This window comes from Eleutherodactylus coqui, chromosome 2, assembly GCF_035609145.1.
Source record: "Eleutherodactylus coqui strain aEleCoq1 chromosome 2, aEleCoq1.hap1, whole genome shotgun sequence".
NCBI lineage: Eukaryota > Metazoa > Chordata > Amphibia > Anura > Eleutherodactylidae > Eleutherodactylus > Eleutherodactylus coqui.
The window spans coordinates 73309600-73328237 of NC_089838.1; the positions used below are offsets into that span (position 1 = coordinate 73309600).

Below are 18638 nucleotides of genomic sequence, written 5' to 3' on the forward strand. Positions count from 1 at the left end.
ATCTTTTCGCAGCCCTCACTAAGAGCATCACAAGGTAGTGGCAGTCACACTGATTACAGTGATGTGTCAGCTGTGTGGATCTGTACAGGAGTTTAGGAGAAACTTGCATTTTATCAGTAGCAGCCAGACACAGAAGTAGTCCTGCATATTCATATCTAGCCACACCCACCTCACTCTCCAGCTAATTGCCAGCACTCTCACCCATCCAAAAAAGGGAGGGAGTTAAACAGCAGCTACTGCAGTTAAACAATCCCGGGTGCCTTTAGTGAGGCATTTAAAGGGATTACAGTAGTTTTGCCGACCGAGGGATTTTGGTTCTGCGGAGTCAGTTTACTGTAAGGCTGGGTTCACACAGGGCGGATTTGCTGCGGTTTTGCAGCGGTTTTTCCATTGCGGTTTTGCTGCAGAAGAAATGCTTCTGCGGCAAAACCGCTTCAAAGGTTTATTTTGGCTTGAGGATTTTCCTGCGGATTTTCTTGCGGAAAAATCCACAAGTGTTTTTTTCCGCAGCGCTTTTTACTTTTTGACGCGTATTTGGTGCGGTTTTAGCTGCGTCCATAGAGGTCTATGGACGAAAAAGCACTGCGGAAAAGACAGAAGAATGGACATGCTGCATCTTTGAAAACCGCGCCGCAGTTGCATTTCCGTACTGCGGCTGTGCGGAAAAAATCCACCCTGTGAGAACAGCTTTTTTGCAAAACTCATTTGAGCTGCATTGCACTACAAACGCAGCGGTTTTGCCGCAGTGCGGATTTGCAACTGCAATCCGTGGCAAAGCCGCAGCAAATCCGCCCTGTGTGAACCCAGGCTAAGACACCGCAGCCAGCCGCGAAAAATCACCAAGGATAGCCGCGACTTGGTTGCAGCTATTCTTCGTTCATATGATTTTGTGTTCCATTGGCAGTGATTTTTTTTAGCGTGGGTATTGGAGTGTCAAAATTGCGCTAGTGTGAAGGAGGCCTAAGGCATACAGTATTAGGGATAAATGTATATGAACCCCAAGTTACAATGGCCGCTCCAAGAGAGATTCGGACAGTCAATGGCTATATTAAAGGGTTTATCCTCCCACTAAAGCCACTATCCAAAGGAAAGTTATTAAATGCATGATTGCTAGAGATCGACCTGTTACTTGCAGGGATTTTGAGAAATGGTCGTCTGAGTGCCGCTAATGAATGAAGCAGCGGTGTGCATACAAGATCCATTCACTGTCTATGGAGATAATCACTTTACCGTGGGATGCCCCCTGCTGCAGCAAAGCTACAGGGTCTTAGTAGACCCAAACCAATTCTGCCAGTGATTACTGCCACTACAGGGGATGTCTTTGCCTGTAACAGGTGGATACCCCAGCGACAGTGGGAAAGTATGAAATAAAAAAAAATAATAAAAAAGACAATGTGAATGACCCCCCAGAGGTCTTATATTACATCATGGGGAACATAGGTGGTAAAAAAAAAAAAAAAAAAAAAATAAATTGAAAAAAAAAAAATTAAAAAACCCCCAAACCACAGAATAAAAAGAAAAATATATATATTAAAAAACCCACAGCCAACGCCAACAAAAACTGTCGTCATATGCGCCTTGTAATCCAAGACTATACAAGTTACATATCAACATGTCTGAAACAAAAATAAAGAACCCATTCCTGCACTTTATTTAACTAAATATACTAATTTTAAAAATAAACAAGTATAAATTGAATAAAAATTTTTTTAAAAAGCTAACTTATTTTTCGCTTAAAACGAACACTAAAAAAAAAAAATAATAATAAGTCAGTGAAAAAAAAAGATATGAGAAAAACAGCCCTGTTGGTCATGGGGGAAAATGCAGCAAAATCATTTTAGTAGCTGAAGAAAAAAAAAAAATAGGGCAGTAAAACCACTATGTTGGTAAAATCCCTAACAAGTGTCGGCTCCTTTAGGTACAACACAGCCTGGTCCTAAAGGGGTTAAAGCACATCCATTATGTATAGATGCAGCTGTGTTACAATGTATCGCAGCGCTCCACAAATACAGTGAATATAGCAGATTTCTGCACGGCTAGGGCATCAGTCGGTGGTGTCGCTGGGCAGCGATGGCTTCACACGATGGTTAACTAAATCCTTTCAGCTTCTTTTCCGCCCTACTATGCTCATGTGCGCATCGCACACCCCAGTGCTGTCCGTTGGAGCTCTGTGTGTTGGGGGGCATACACAGGAGCGGTTTTCACAGGCGATATCTGACCGATTGCAATATGGTCAGATATCGGACGGACAAAGAACTCATTGCTTGGTCCAATATTGAAAAAAAAAAATTGCTGTATGTCCTTTCAGCAATTGGTTTTCAGAATTGTCCATTATTTCTTATGGAAAAAAAAAAACACAAAAACATTGCACTCACACGTAGATGTAATCTTCATGGGAGAGCGATGTCATTTTTTTATTATTCCTGCTGAAATAACATGCGATTTTTATGTGCATGAAAAATTGGATGCAATGAATTTTTTTTTTGCAAAACGCATCACACATGCAGCAGAAATTGCATGTTAAAGGACTTATTCAGACAACCATGTTAAAAAAAAAAAAAAAAAAAAATCACCCATAAAACACAACCATGCGAACCATTGGATTTCAATGGGTTCATTCAAGCAATCTATTTTTTTTTACCGCTAAAAAAATAATAAATCGCACCATGCAAAAAAAAAGAAAAAAAAACACTGCGTCACTGTTTGCGGTCACCAGTTGTATATGCAGTGTGAAAACATAAGGCTTGCCCTATCTTTTGATGTGATATGCAGCAGCAAGCTCCCATAGACTTCTATGGCAGCTGGAAAAAAAGTACAGCGCTGCGAAAAGAAGACAGCTGCCCTAATTAACCATTGTCATTCCAAAAACATTTTCATCGGATCGTTGTTTGCCATCGCACCTGTGTATTTTTTATTTATTTTTAACATTCACGCATTAGCGCCCTGTGTGAAGGGCTAGAAATATGTGACTAAAGATCTGGACTCGACTGCGTCAAACGATCATTCATGCGATTATACAGTGCGTATGGGCGAACCTAAAAACGCATCCGATCGCGTGAAGGAGGCCCAAGAGTGCGATAACGGTCTAACTTTCTCGGCCGGATACTGTACTCGTCTGCGTGCATGCCCCCTTGTATACACAAAGCCGACCACTTGCCCTGCTTGCTATATTGGAACAGCACTTTCTGCAACCCTGTATTGGTACAATAAAGGCAAAAATCAATGAAATCTGGGAGACGGTTGGTTTTAGGCTGAACGTGAAGCTTCACCTAACAAGACCTTTCCGTCTCTAGCAGATGGAGAACTGCTATCCAGGTACTTGGGACTGAAGATGTTCGTTATCAGATGAATTAAAGCCATAAGTAAACATGAAAAGTGCCTTGGAGATGAATGTCCGTGACAAATCACTTTACTCAGAACCCACATTTTTTACTATGATTACCTCTTATTTATACTACAGCATGTAATGTTCTCTTTCTGAAGGCCAAATTACAGCAATGGCATATTTCTCGCAAACAAAACAGGAGAAAAATATAATGGAGCGATAATTTCTACTTAAAATATGTAATGGTGAAGTAGAGAGGAAAATACATTTCCATTAAGAAGGTTATCTGCTTTATTTACAAAGGCTCTCGCATACTTTCTGCTAAACTAGTAGTCAGCGTGTATGAATGTGTTCATCAAAGTGTCTAATTGTGGCCTTCTCGGTCAGCTCACCGCTCGTGACACTTCAAGAGTGCCATACAATGCAGGCAACGCACCGCCATTCCAATAAGCAGCTACAGAGATCTCCGCCTTTGCAATCAATTCTTTTTTATTGCTCCAATGCACTTAAAATAAAGAAACTTTGCAAAAAAGTCTTAAAAAGGAAAAAAAATATCCTATTTGGCACCTATCCAACAAAGACTTATTTGTTATGGGTAACCGACCATAAACACTGTGTAGTCTGATCCTGCAGTCATATTATCACTCGCCTGCTGTCTACTTGATGACCTATTAAGGTGATCAAGTAGGGAGCAAACGGGCGGGAGTATGACTGCAGGATCAGACTACACATAGTTTGTAGTCTGTTACCGTGGAAACAAATAAGAAAGCATAAGGACAGTACATACAAAACAATACAAGATTTTTATGACTATTTGCAAAGCTGCCTCCTACTAGAAACGTATGAATGAATTGACACTGGCGGCACACATTGGACGGGGTCAGAGTATGTAGAGGTACATGTAGCAACACCCAGGCACCAATTTATATTTTTCTAGGAGGAATAGCAGAGGAACACAAAGCCGTTTCGCCCCATACAAATCACTAGTAAGATGACAAATGGAATATTGCATACAATTCCGGGCACCGGTGAATATGAAGGCAGTGACTGAACTGCAGTGGATGCAGATGAGGACAACCAAGGTAATTAACCCAACAGTTTTGGACTAGGTTTGTTAATTCTGCACAGAAAGAACATTACAATTTAGTACGAACGGAGCTCATTGTACTTTAAACGGCTGTAGCTTTGGTTCTTTCAGGGCTACCAACATGCTTTAAAATGACACCAAACATGTTTGTTGCCCTTAGGGAATTAGAGTTACAGCCGTCTGAAGTGGAGTCAGCAATACTGAATTTACAGCTGTCATTTTGTTTGCTTGAGTTCAGAGGGGAGAGGGAGACAACACCAGAAGAGATGATCTGAGATTCTTATATATCCCTGTCCCTGGGAAGGAGTGACAGCAATCTTCGTTCATGCCATTATCACCATCATACAGAGAGCATATTTGCCCTCTGATTGTCACATATTGGGTTTTCCCAGAAAAAGGAACAACATGATGAGAACATACTCATTTAATTACTCCTTAACCCTGCAGATGCAGCAGGCAATGCTGACTGTGGCAGCTAAATGTTTTTACAGAATAAAAAAATGTGAAAAACTTTTTTCCTCATTCACAAAGCATTAAATATTGAATTTTAAAAAAACAAAACAAAAAAACACTCAAAAACCTACTCAATTTTTTTTTTATTACCAGACCTATTACAACCCATGCTATAAAATACTACATTTAAGAAGCATGGAAAATTTCATTTAAAAAAAAAAAGCCCATTTTCTGATCATCTCACTTACCCTAAACATAAATAGCAAATAAAGGGAAAAAAACGTAAAAAAACTTAATTAAAACTACAAGTTAAGGCACAAAAAAAAAAAACAGGCCCGATACATCTGTCGACTGACAAGTAAAAATGCCCTGGAATGTGGCACCACACAAAAAAAAAAACCATTTTTTGAAAATAAAAATAATATTTAGATTAGGCAAAAGTGGTAAAACATAATAAAACCTCTATACGTTTGAGGTTGTCACAATCACAATGAGCGTAGAATTGAGATAACATAACATTTATACCACACTGTGAAAGCCATAAATATACATCACAACAAAAACTGTGGAGAAATTGTTGTTTTTGTCATTGCACCCAGCAAGGAAAAAAAAAAAAGTTTTACAATACATTATATGCACCCAAAATAGATTCCTATAAAAATTTGAACTCGTGGCGCAAAATACAAAGGTGTCCTACAGCTACACTGGTGAAAAGGTCTTAACAAGTTAGGACCTAAAAAAGGAAACGACATACTGGCTTTTAAGGCTGAAATTAGTTATGTCACTAAGGGGTTAAAAATATATTTAAGGCAGCCGAGTTCTGCGTCAAATATATTTACATGAGATATAAATTCAAAATCTACAATTATAAAAAGGATAATTTTCGGGAGGGTTTTTCCAATTTTAACGCGACTGCTGGGGGATTAAGAAAACGGGTCGGTCGCATCGACAAAACAGGTTATCAAATTGGGGTTATTCAGTTTGGCAAAAAGAAGGCTTAGAGGCGATCTAATTGCAACGTACAGATATATGAATGGGCAATATAGCGATCTTTCTTCTTTTTACAATGAGGTCTGTAACCAGGGCAAGAAACATGTGCTATGTCCAGAAGGATTCATCATGGACAGAGATTCTTCACTGTAAGAGCAAGGAAACTATAGAATGGTCTACAACAAAATGTTGTGATGCTTGATCCACGGAACAAGTTTAAAAGGGGCCTAGACAGGTGCTAGACTGCAGGAGATGGGACGCCGAGCCAAAATATAAACCAACACAACGTAATCACAACCTTACCTTATGTATACTGGAAAATGGTAACAAAAAAACATACAATCAGCACGTCAACCTGAAATCAGAAAAGGCACAATAGAAATGCGGAGAGGTACGAGTTAAGAAAAAAAAACTTTTGGTCTGCAAGGCCAAACAGTTCTGTTCTTCGAGGAGTTAAATTATAGCAAAGTATCAGAAAGTGGGTCTAGGGACCCCCGACGACCGCTGCCAATATTACTGCAACAAACTGATAGGCCCAGGCCATTACTGGATAGGAATTTATGATCTGCTCATTCGCACACTGCGTCACGCTGAGGTTATGACACTCGCTTTACAAGACTCTTATAGGTAAGCACCGGGTGTAACATTTCAGGGCCAAAAATGGGGGGGAAAACTATTTTTTTTATCTTCAAAAAAAAAAAATGAAAGTAATAGGAATATTTTTTGGGTTGGTTGTTTTTTTTGTTATCGTCATACAGCCACACCAATATGACCGGTCTGTGATCCCAGTCTGAAGATTCTGCAAGGTCTAGGTGTAAATACCGGATATCCCATTCAATAATATTATTATTAATATAGGTCAGACATTAAAAATCTCCAGGAGTGATCTGGTCTCTAATCCATCAATAACAAGTCTAACACAAACTACATTTTACACAGTTTGAAGATATACAGTAAATGCATCGTTGGCCGCACACATTTACCATATAGCAATAAAGTCATGGGTGAGATAAGCAAATTAAACAATGCCCGTCCACAGAAGACATACCACAATGTAAACGTGACCTCAGATGCCCCTGGTTTAGGACGGTTGATAAGAACCTCAACCGGTGAATGGCAACTATTGGTAACTGTGCTGTTAGACCTGTAGGATGGGAATGGACATGATGTAGAGAATTTATAGTAGATATCTTTATATGTGCGGCCACTATTAATAGACATATTATATAATATTGGGCATGCTGTGCCACCTCTTACACTACGGCAGATTATAAGTGATATTGCTCTGTTTTTTGGTCATTTCGTAGCAAATGGTCTTACAAAAATTTTAAAATTCACGAAGAGATATATTTAGATATATATAGATAGAGATATAATATATATATAGATACACATACACACACACACACATTTTTTTTTTAAGTATCCTTCGCACAAGCTGTTTAAACTTTCACAAAATGCACTACAACTACATAAAAAGAGTGTAATTAAAGGCACATTTCATCTTTTATTTCTTGCGAACAACTCCAACCAACATACTTTTCAGTAAGAAACACGATAGCCCAAATAATGAACGCAGCACAATAGACTGAGAAACCATCAAGAGTTACGGACTGTCAATCCAATGCGGATTTATCAGATAACCGTCCAGAACAAATGCAAGAATAATTCTATCAAATTGCAACATTTTAAATTTTTTTTCATTATTTGACCAGTTAATCCCCCAAAAAAGTAGTGGAAGAAGAAGTTCTGCTGGGTGCAAATTTCTAGCATCTAAAACCTAAATGTCTTCAAAAACACAAAAAAAAAAAATGTAAATAAACTCCCAGCCAGGCGACATTTACCATATGTGTATTTATACTAATAGGCGTCTTGTAATTTGTCTTTCTCGCCCTACAAAATGTTTGGATGTCTATATAAGATGAAGTAAGCGATCTCGGCTGGATAAGAAACAGTGTGTGATAATATTATGAAGCAGCTGTAGCTGAGAAATGACGGCTATTAGAAAAATGCTCATTGAATGCAAATTTACAAGTCTGGACACGGTGAAGAACAGACTTGGACCAAACGGGCATCACGGCACTAAAATAGCATTATTTTCCCATTATCTGCTGCTGACATTTTCGGTCCGGTATCTGACGAGTTCCCCTAGATGTCTGTATACAACGGTTCTTGCACTAACAAGTGTACAAGTTGTAATGACAAGAGCTGCGTTGTGCGGAGATAAGAGTTCATCCATGACACCTCTGCTGAACAAGATCACTTTCGGAGTCGCGCAAAAGTCACATAGTTTTGTCAGTATAATAACTGCGTGCAAAGACATTTGCTGTATCTCCTATCACCACGTCCGACAAAAGCAGAAAACTTCAATTTTTAGGGAAAAGATCTTCAGTGGCCATGTAAAAAAAACAAAAAAAAAAACTTTCCCAACGTATCGGATAAAGCAGGTCTGATTTATGGGTTAAACATCTCTAATTGGTAGACGCTGAGAGTTGTGGTTCTCCCATTAAAAAAAACAGAGCCCTAAGGACTCCAATATCTGGAGCATCTTATAACAGGGCACCATTGTTTGCCTAAACCATTCTAATCAAGCGCAAAATTAATTGCCATGATTTTATGCCTTAAAATTATTAACGACCTACTCAAAAAAAAAAAAGTTTCCGTTTTTTAGTGTTTTTTCATTTTTTTTGCTCACCAGGAATAAAACTAAATGCTCTCATCTGATGGGAATGAGACATGTCGTCTCGCAGGGTTTGATTCCAGCAGATTGTTTTCTATATGGCCCCTATTGTGACTCGCTGGGATCCACGTATAGATCTGGGATCGCACTCTGTGGTCTTCAGACCTGTCAGTTGATGTTATACGTCTACAAATAAATACTTGTACAGATAGAGGTCAGTGCTTACTTGAAATTGCATCAGTAAAATATCCATCTATGCAGCACGATTACTCTCCTCTGGGACGAATTTCTCATTTTACCACAAAGACTCCTATCATAACTGTTTCATATCAAGAAGTGCTTCTGGTTTTCAGGTTACAAGCAAAATTCACATTACGCTTTCTCTATTTTTATCCTTCCCTTTGGACTTTAGAAAGTTGTCTATGTAACTAGTTTTTCCCGAAGCTCGGAAACTCCTCTATCCGGCGCGGAGTGTTTATTTGTGCTGGGTGATGTGTAATACCCTTCTGCAGGCCTTTGTGTGCTTTTTAATATGTCTCCTATGTTAATCAGCCCATTAATGTGGGCATCTGCCTCGAGCCCCTTAATAGCCATTCCAGGCTGCTAGGGTAGTTCACATCTTCCACTTTGCTTACAATTCATCGGCGTTACGTGCGCTGCATTCCAATTAACCCTTTCACTTGAGCACATTTTTAAAAAGGACTTACCCTGCTTAAGCAACTGCTTTAACTAAAAAGCTGCAATTTTAACACATAAATGACTCGAAAATGGAGGAAAAAAAAAAAAAAACAAGCAACAGATTTAAGGCGAGGTAGTGCGGCACGTCCTGAGCTGTTCAGTACGGAATACAAAGGGAAGGTTTATTATATTCTTCAGCTTAATCACCCACTCAGGTAAGTGGTAACAGCAGGTACTGTGTTCACTTCTACTTTGCTTTTCTAATGCCAATGTGTTCTATGCCCGTGTATAGAGGCTACGCTTTTCTTTACTCTCTAGCAACATCTACTGGTACAAGTACAGCAAAGCTTCCACGTAGATAGCAAGCAGGTGCTCCAACGCTGCTAGGTGACAAATGGCTAAGTATTCTTAGTGCACCTTAGTAGAAATGCTCTATATAGTTCTTTATTTAATCCCATTCAACATCTGCAATAATAAAAAAAAAAAATCTGAAAAATTTAAGAATATTCTAGATACACAAGATGATGGTCCTCCAGGGATCTGCATCCTTTCGGTGTATCACTATATAGAAGTAATGATACAACAAATGCTAAAGAAACCATATAAACTGCACTGCTGAGAAGCAGGTGTGCAGCAGTTATTATACATCTGTAGAGAAAGTTTAATAAAATACAGATTCGGTGTGTATGTGTGTATATATATATATATATATATATATATATATATATATATATTTTCATATTTAGTGTTTATATACTTATTTATATTTAGTGTGTTATATTTTATATATATATATATATAAATATAATTTGATATAGTATATTATATGGATCGTATATATGAAGTATATACTTATATATATTTTTTTTTTATTATATATATATATATATATATATATATATATATATATATATATATATATATATATATATATATATATATATATATATATATAAAAATCTAAGTACACATTATATAGCGATAATGATGGGAGAAGAAATACCATCCAATAGTCTTAAAAATGTTATCCCAAAAATATTCTGCCTCGGTTGCGCAACACCACGACCCGATGTAACCTATTCACGCTGCCAACCTTGACCCAACAAAAATCCTTCCACCCAAGCACAGACCTGGTGTTCTGACTTTACTTCGACACGTTTCCTCTGTGGAGCTTCTACCTGTATGGTCTAAAAATACCAGCCCTGTGAATTTCATGGAAAGCACAGTTGTGTAGCAGAACATATGGGATGCCATTTGGCTAGAGCGTTACTACAAAATCTAATAATCAGTTGGGAACTAGGTTTTCTATGAACTCATTCAGTGCTGAAGTGCCCTGCTGCCTACTGATGTGGCAGGCCCGTCAACAATTGATTGGGTTAACTCATGGGTAAAGATGCTATGGAAGGTAAATAGAAGAGGCTGCGGCGCCCATCATCATCTTCAGCGCCAATATACATTAAGTCGAAACTTCTCCAGTAACGTGCCATCTATAAGTTGCTTGTCCGAAGCCTACAAAGTGCTGCGTATCATGGGAGTATAATTCCATCTCTTCTTCCTGAATGCAATGAAAGCCTTGATAGGATTAGAGGACAATGCTGGATATTCAGGGAGAAAAAAAATCAATGGGTGCCTTGAAAGCTGGGCAATCAAGATAGTTTTTGTGAGCTAGAGCTACGCTGGGTCAACTCATTTATCATGGCATTCTTACATATGCCAAGTGTACTATGTATATCCAGCTGCCACTAATGCCCAGTGCATACAGAATAAAGCCTGCATTTTGCTACTTTTATTTGGGATGGAAATTGTAGAGCGTTGGCAACCTTTCCGGAAAAAAAAAAAAAGGAGTAATCATACATAGCGGGCATATCGCCTAAGTTTATCTCCCAACTTCAACCCTTCTCATTAGTGCTAATGAAAAATACTTCAATTTGCCTAAATGGCAATTCTCAGGCAAACTTCATTTTCCAATCACCATTAACCTAGTGCCCCAACAGCATGGTGCCCAAAACAAGAAGACATCTAATGCCACCACCAGGATGGCATGACAGTAGAAGGAGGAAGAAAAAAAAAAATGCACACATTCTTGACTGGGAACTCCAAGAAATAGCACAATGTATCTCCTGCCAGAAATGATGCCTGTGTGATGGAGCAGAATACAAGGAATGTCCTGGATAGATACAATGTAACGCTTCCTAGCAACTGAGTCGCCATAATATGCAGGGCACATATATATATATATATATATATGTATGCAGTATGTAGGTGGATGAAGGCTCCCATACAGTGGCTACTAGGAAGCTGCTGCAGGCAACGGCTGGAGAAATGCACAGGATGGAGCAGACACAATGCCGCCTCTTACCTGCCTCCGCCGCGGGCTTCCTCCCCTTGGTAGCCGGCTGGAGCATCGCTCTCCCTGCTGTCACCGCCACAGTAATAAGTCCTCTGGGTGCGGGCGGTCGGCTCTCCCTCTCGCTCTAGGTCTCGCTCTGTGCGCGGCGGTCCCCCGTGTTAGTAAATCCTGGTACAGGAGGAGCGGAGCGATGTGGCGGCGCCTCAGTCCTGAGCACAAGTGAGAGGGAGACGCTGTGGAGGCTGGAGGGGAGCCGCACACATGATGACAGGGGACGAGTCACCGGAATGTGACAACACATGGGAAGCCGCACATAGGTACAGTGCAGAGGAGGGACACGCTCCCCCGCACACTACTACCTCCTCATTAGCGCTACCTACTCCAGTATATATGTATACACTCACGTACACAGGTGCAGTGCACACCACTGCCTTAGCTCCACAGTCTCCGGCAGGACTGCAGCCGGAAGAGTGCTGGGCTACAGCTGCTCATGCAAGTTGGGAGGGAGACAGGGGCTGTGGGGGTATATACGGGGTGTATCCACACACCGGGGAGATATGTGGTATCCTCTCACACCTCAGATACAGCAAAGATGGTTCTGTAAATATACCTATGGGCTCTATAGGAAGGGAGGTTCTGTCATGCTGACATGCATTAGAGCATGCAGATATGCACGTGAGCATTCAAGCATGCATGAGCTCACTAACAAGCACCAAGCATGCAGAGATGCATGTGAGCGCGCAGAAACACAAGTGAGAATGCAGTCAGGTACGTGAGCGTGCAGAGACGCACTGAGCACGCAGAGACGCAAGTAAGAATGCAGACAGGCACTGAGCACGCAGAGACGCACATAAGCTCACAGACAGGCACCCGAGCGCGCAGAAAGGCACGGTGATACAAAAAGAATTATGTAAAAGTAAAGCTGGTTTGTTCATACGTGAAGTGACATACAAAGATGGAGGAACTCTTGCACCTTACAGAAGTTCTTTGGCGCCAATGTCACCAAACCGAAACAACCTAAAACAAGGCATCTGCAGAATCGATAACAGAGGATATGTCGGGGCGCGGTCTGGGCTGAATCGGACCACCGACTTAACATCTGCCGGGTCACCAATGGCGCCCACATGTGACATCTGTAGGCTGCACTAATAACTCGAAGAGTTCTATCTTTTCATGTCATTCTAGCCATCGTATGTCACTGCATGTTTGAAGGCAGCAGGTTTAATTGTATGCCATTCTTTCTTAGTCACACATACCCCTGGTTCCCCTAAAATAAGACAGGGTCCTATATTAATTTTCGCTCCAAAAGCTTTCAGCTTTTACATGTATAGCTGCCTAGAGACTATTTAAATTGGCTTTTTTAATTAACTGCAACTAGGGCTTATTTTTAGAGCAGGACTTCTATTTCAAGTATCCTAAATAATACTGAAAAACATGATAGGGCTTATTTTCAGGGTACGTCTTATTTTAGGGGAACCATGGTATTGTATTATATACACAGACACACATACAGATATCTAGAGCAAGGTGTGGATCCTTAGTCACCCCTCTATACAGCATACCATAAAAGCCGGGCAAATGCAGTAGTGAGATTGTGTAACTTGCATTAGGGCTCCTGCAGATGGACGTATTTGCGCATGTCTTTTTACACATAAGAATTACATGCGCAAAACTCAGAATAGAACCAAATTGATTTAAATTTGATTGGTTCGTTCTCATTTCCTTTTTTGCGCGCACATTTCCCCACACGTGCAAATAATAGGACCTGCTCTAGCTTTCCACATTTATGCAGCAAAGTTCCTCATAGAAGACTATAGGAGATGCGCAAATAGCAAATACGCTGCACAATTCCCTGATGAAGAGAACACATCCCGACCTCATTAGGCTAAAAACCCTTTTAAAATCAGGGGGCGGGGGTGTACAGTACTATGCACCCACATGTGCGCAAATCTACCTCGTTCACTGCGCAAACAAATTGCACTGAGGTGTGCACAATTGCGCATATGCTCACGTGAAGCCGCCCTAAGGGTGATTTCAGACTAACGCGTTTTTCCTCCTTTTATGTGGCCGCATAACAGGACAAAACAAAACCATTGAATAATATCAGTGGTTTCGCTTTCATTGTCAGCATTCTCGCCCATTAACTGCACAGGTGAGAAAAGATAGCACTTGCCCGGTATTACCTACGTGCAGGACACACAGGGCAGCACCTATCTTCCCATTATTTTTTTCAACCTCCTGGAACACAGTTTAAACGGCAAGTGAGGTTTAAAGAAAAAGAGAAAAACAAAAAGCCCTCATTCGGGCGCAACTACGCCCTTTACCGTATAGTGTGGATATGCCTACGTTTATCTGAATCCGCCCTACGTGATTTTTTTTCTTACTTGCATAAGGGCTCATCTTACTTGCATGGGCAAAATCACCTGCAAGTACGTCCGTCTGAAGGAGTCCTTAGGCCCCCTGCACACAGGGGAAATTCCGCGGTGGGATATCCCACATAATTTCCGCCCGTGCCCGCTGCCATATGATTGCATGCATGAATGTAATCCTATACACAGGCGGGATTTGTCCGTGTAAAAACACACGTGGAAAACAAATTGCGTCATGTTCTTTTTCTGTGCGAGTCTCGCAGAGGCCAGCACATAAATGTCAGCAGAGACCCGCCGGCTGGGCGGCAGCCGGCACGTCACAGAGAAGAGGAGACGCCGGGAGCGGGTGAGCCGCAGGTCTCTGCAGGGGCATGGGTCTGCATCCCGCTGCGAGACTTCTCGCAGCAGGATCCGACCCGGCCAACTTGCAGGCGGCCATATGCAAGTTCTATAAACACAAAGAACACAACCGATTGATTTCAATGGGTTCATTCTCATTTCCCTTTTTTTTTGCATGCACATTTCTCACATTCACAAAAAATAGGACCTGCTCCATCTTTCTACGGATTTGCACAGCAAATGTCCCCATAGAAGTCAATGGTAGGTGAGCAATTCTATACATAGCAGGATGCTCTTCCCGGAATTAAGCCAGGGCTAGGCTTGACATAAGTCATGAGATATTGAGATATCTTCAATTATCATTTCACGTGAAAAGCTGCACAACTGAGTCCATTATAAAAAAATATTATATATATATATATATATATATATATATATATAAAAACACAACTATACATTGTCAGGTTCCCCTGCAGCGTCCCATGCGACGAGGCTGCGTACAACTATTAGCTACGGATAAATAGCGCTCCTCTTCTCACATCGGGAGGGGACTAGTTTGGCCTCTCCGGTGACAATGCATTTCCAGTTGTTAGTTACTAGACTGGAGGATCTCACTGTGCCATCTCATGCAGTAAGCCTGCGGTCCTGTAAATACATTGTGCCGGGGTCTATTGATGAAATGAATCTTCACATCTGTAGAAGAATCTGATTTTTTTAAGTTGGTCTCCCTGCGATGCATCTATTCAGTCAAATCCTTCATTTAACAGCACTCACAAATGTCAGAGACTCATTAAAAACACAAGACATGAGGAAGAGAATGGACAGATGCACAACATTCAAAGCCTGTCAGCCTTTATATAAGAAGCTGCATGCATATTTCAGTTGGTCTTTGAAGCAAAATCACAATGGTGTACCATCGGCTCGAATTATTCTATACAAAACATATTCATTATGATTTTTTCGTCTTCAAAATGCAGACCTGTCAACTCTACAAAATGAAATGAGGGATCAAGAAAGCTTCTGTTCCTTGTTATTCCACTGAACTCTCAGTGCAAGATTGCAAGAATCGTTTTATAGAAGGGAGACACGCCATTTCATCAGTGTCATCGCAAAAATGGGTCCTGAAGCCAATGTCACCAGGCAGGTAGATGGGCCTCCTCTCACAGACCGGCAGCGGCGCCTCTTATCCCTGACAAGCTGAGAAATATAAAGAGGACCCACGCATCTGAACTGCAGCATTGCTCATCCTGAGCCTCCTGTTTCATCTATAGAATGAAAGTGCTATCAGAATGTAACTTTGCCTGACAACAAAGTTTTCACGGTGCAAAGTAAAGACCATTCATAGAATGAGAAATATAAATGTGCAGATCCCATCTAAGCACTGACAATGTGTCCTGCTTTCTCCTGGAGCGCGCTGCCATTTTTTTATAAAGAATTTATAGGCAACATATACTGTTAAAAAGTTTGTCTCGCCACAGTCACCCCCCCCCCCTTCCCCCTTTAGCACTCCCAATATGTCTTTTGAGACCCACTGGCAAAGAGCTGACATGGCTGAAATGACGTAACTATGCATAAATCCAGCTCACACTATGGAGTTGTAAACCATGGGGAGGATTAAGGGCTGCACCTGTGAACAAAGTATTGGTGCTTGGTACTGTACTTTTTGCGCACTCAAGGTTCGTTCACATGCCACCCCTAATTTAAAAGGCTATTTAGCCTAATGAGGTCCAGAGTTGTTTTTCACAGAATTGCGCAGCGTATGTCGGTTTTGCAGGCTTTGAGCGCATATTTGTGCACCTCCCATAGACTTCTAGGGGGGCCTTTCCTACACGATACTCTGAAAGAAGGAGCAGATCCTAGTTTTTTTGCATGCACATAAAATGCATGCGCTAATCATGTTATTGAGAAAAACCCATTGACATCAAGGGGTTATCATCTATGCATTGCATGCGCATGTTTTACGCGCACAAAAGCACTCAAATACAGTGTCTGAAGAAGCCCTAATCATGTACCTTGTTTAAAGCCAGTTTGGCTGGAGGCCACATTGCCAAATTTTTCAAACATCGATACACGCAAAAAAAAAAACTTAATTCATAGCACAAATATGTTGCATTGAGACTTGCGCAAAAATGCATGCTCCAGTGTGAAGAAGCCATAAAACACAACAACAAATTGGGAACAATACAAGGAAATTAAGGTTAGAGTGCAGTTAGTGTTTCTCTAGATGACCTTATTTGTGCGCAAAAACAAAACATACGCGTGCAATGCTCAGAGAAGAGAACCCATGGACAGCAATTGGTTTTTTTCTCATTGGTTTTTGCCCGTGCATTCAAAACACAAAAAAAGTATAACCGGCTCCATATTTCTGCTTATTGCGCAGCAAATGCCCCCATAGAAGTCTATAGGCGGTGCACAAAAGTGCAACATGCTGTGCAATTGAGTAAAAAGCAGAAGACATCTAGTCCTCATTAGGCTGAATAACATTTTAAGTCACAGCGGGGGTGCTTTACGAGCGCATGTGACCAGGCCCTGTGTGCACAGAAAGTACTGTAATACTGACAATACATGCGCAAAACCTCCTCCTTCACCGCGCAGATACGTTGCGCTGAGGCTTGCACAATTGCGCATACTTTCCTCTGAAGCAGCCCTTAAGGCGTTTTCGTATACGTAAATACAGGATGTACAACTGTGGACTTTTTTACAAAGCATTTCCAAGAATTATTACTAGAAGTGATTACGTGGAAATCCACATTGCCATAATACAAGTTCAAAAATACTGGATCCATTTCCAATGCTGCATTTAACCCTATGAAATAAAATTAGGTGATAAATCTGCTAATAATGGGAGATTTCTTCAAAAAGGGCAACATGAACTTAAATGCTATTTACAAGCATAACGTGAATGGGATTTACTAACATGACATTCCCTGGACTGTGTGTAAATATACATACAAGCCTTTCCCAACAAGTCATGACTTTATAACCATTTAACACCACAGTCAGCACAAATGACAAATCAGGGGTCACAGATCCATAGATCTGATTAGTTTATTACTTGCTTCCCAATTTGCATTGACTTCAGTGGTCCTTTATAAAACTCTGCTTCCCCCAAGTCAGCCCTAATAGGACAGTAAGTCCATTATCAATTAACAGAACCTTGTTATAAGACTTTGAATTGTGTTTCTCCACAGATCCATGTGATGTGACTGAAGACACAAGCAGGAAAAATAACTGTTGATAGTTATGTGCAATAAAGCAATTCACACAACCTTGTAGTGTGGTTAGAAAAAGGCCTTTGCGGTCAGTAAATCTAAGCAGCGTATTGGGTGCAACCATATTAGCCCAAAGCGAACATTAGCTTCTATGAGGGGAGCGGAACGTGTGCTAACATGTGAGGAAAGCTTGCTTTTAAGCTCCTATGTAGAGAAAAAAAAAGTTTGAGCTCTGGATATAATACTTATATCCATCTTTGATATGTTAGTTTGATCTTGACGGGAGAAGACGCAACACTGGAGCATTTGAGCCTTTCTAAGATATTTGTTTTAATGCCATCTATGTAGTTTATAGTAGTATCTAAGTCACTAACTAAAAAACTAAAAAGATTTATATAAACGGCACAAAATACACTTGGTAGGCAACAATGTGTGGACTGGGCTTCAAACCAGTGGGCTCGGACATTAAGGGATTATTCAATAGAAGTCTTCAAACAGAGGCTGGACAGACATCTGTCTGGGATGATTTAGTGAATCCTGCATTGAGCAGGCGGTTGGACCCGATGACCCTGAAGGTCCCTTCCAACTGTAATACTCTATGATTCTATCAAACGAAGGCTGCACATATATCTGTCTGGGATGATTTAGTGAATCCTGCATTGAGCAGGCAGTTGGATCTGATGACCCTGAAGGTCCCTTCCAACTCTACCATTCTATGATTCTATCAAACAGAGGCCAGACAGACATCTGTCTGGGGTGACTTAGTGAATCCTGCATTGAGCAGGGGGCTGGACCCAATGACCCAGGAGATCCCTTCCAACTCTACAATTCGATCATTCTCTGAGCTCTTGAAGCCAAGTGGTTCTATCCTCCAAAAATAACGAAAATGAAGGAAAGCCTTGTGAAATGGAGACCTTATTTATCTCCATTTGACAATGAAATTCTTTGTTTCTATTCAATGTTCCGTTTGAATCCCATTTTCAGGAATCCTGGGATGGAACCCCAGAACGCAGAGGAAAACAGAGTGTGAACACAACCTATAGTAAGCTACCTGTCAAATTTATGCAGCAACTGGAAAAAATGGTAGTAGCCAAAAAAAAGTCTGAGATCGTTCCATAAAACCTGCACAATATTCACGCCCATGTGAATGATGTT

At 40.8% G+C, this 18638-nt stretch overlaps 1 protein-coding gene across 8 annotated transcripts in view; it reads right to left on the reverse strand.

Annotated features, from left to right (window-relative positions):
• Positions 1-18638, reverse strand: part of TENM2 (teneurin transmembrane protein 2) — a 1550877-nt gene that overhangs the window by 951074 nt on the left and 581165 nt on the right. For 2 of the 8 annotated variants that reach the window (XM_066591124.1, XM_066591119.1), the window contains exon 4: positions 12820-12830. The exons of the other annotated variants lie outside the window; for them this stretch is intronic. In XM_066591124.1, coding sequence (XP_066447221.1) covers positions 12820-12830 — 11 coding nt within the window. The remainder of the gene's footprint in view (positions 1-12819; positions 12831-18638) is intronic. 8 annotated transcript variants of the gene reach the window in all.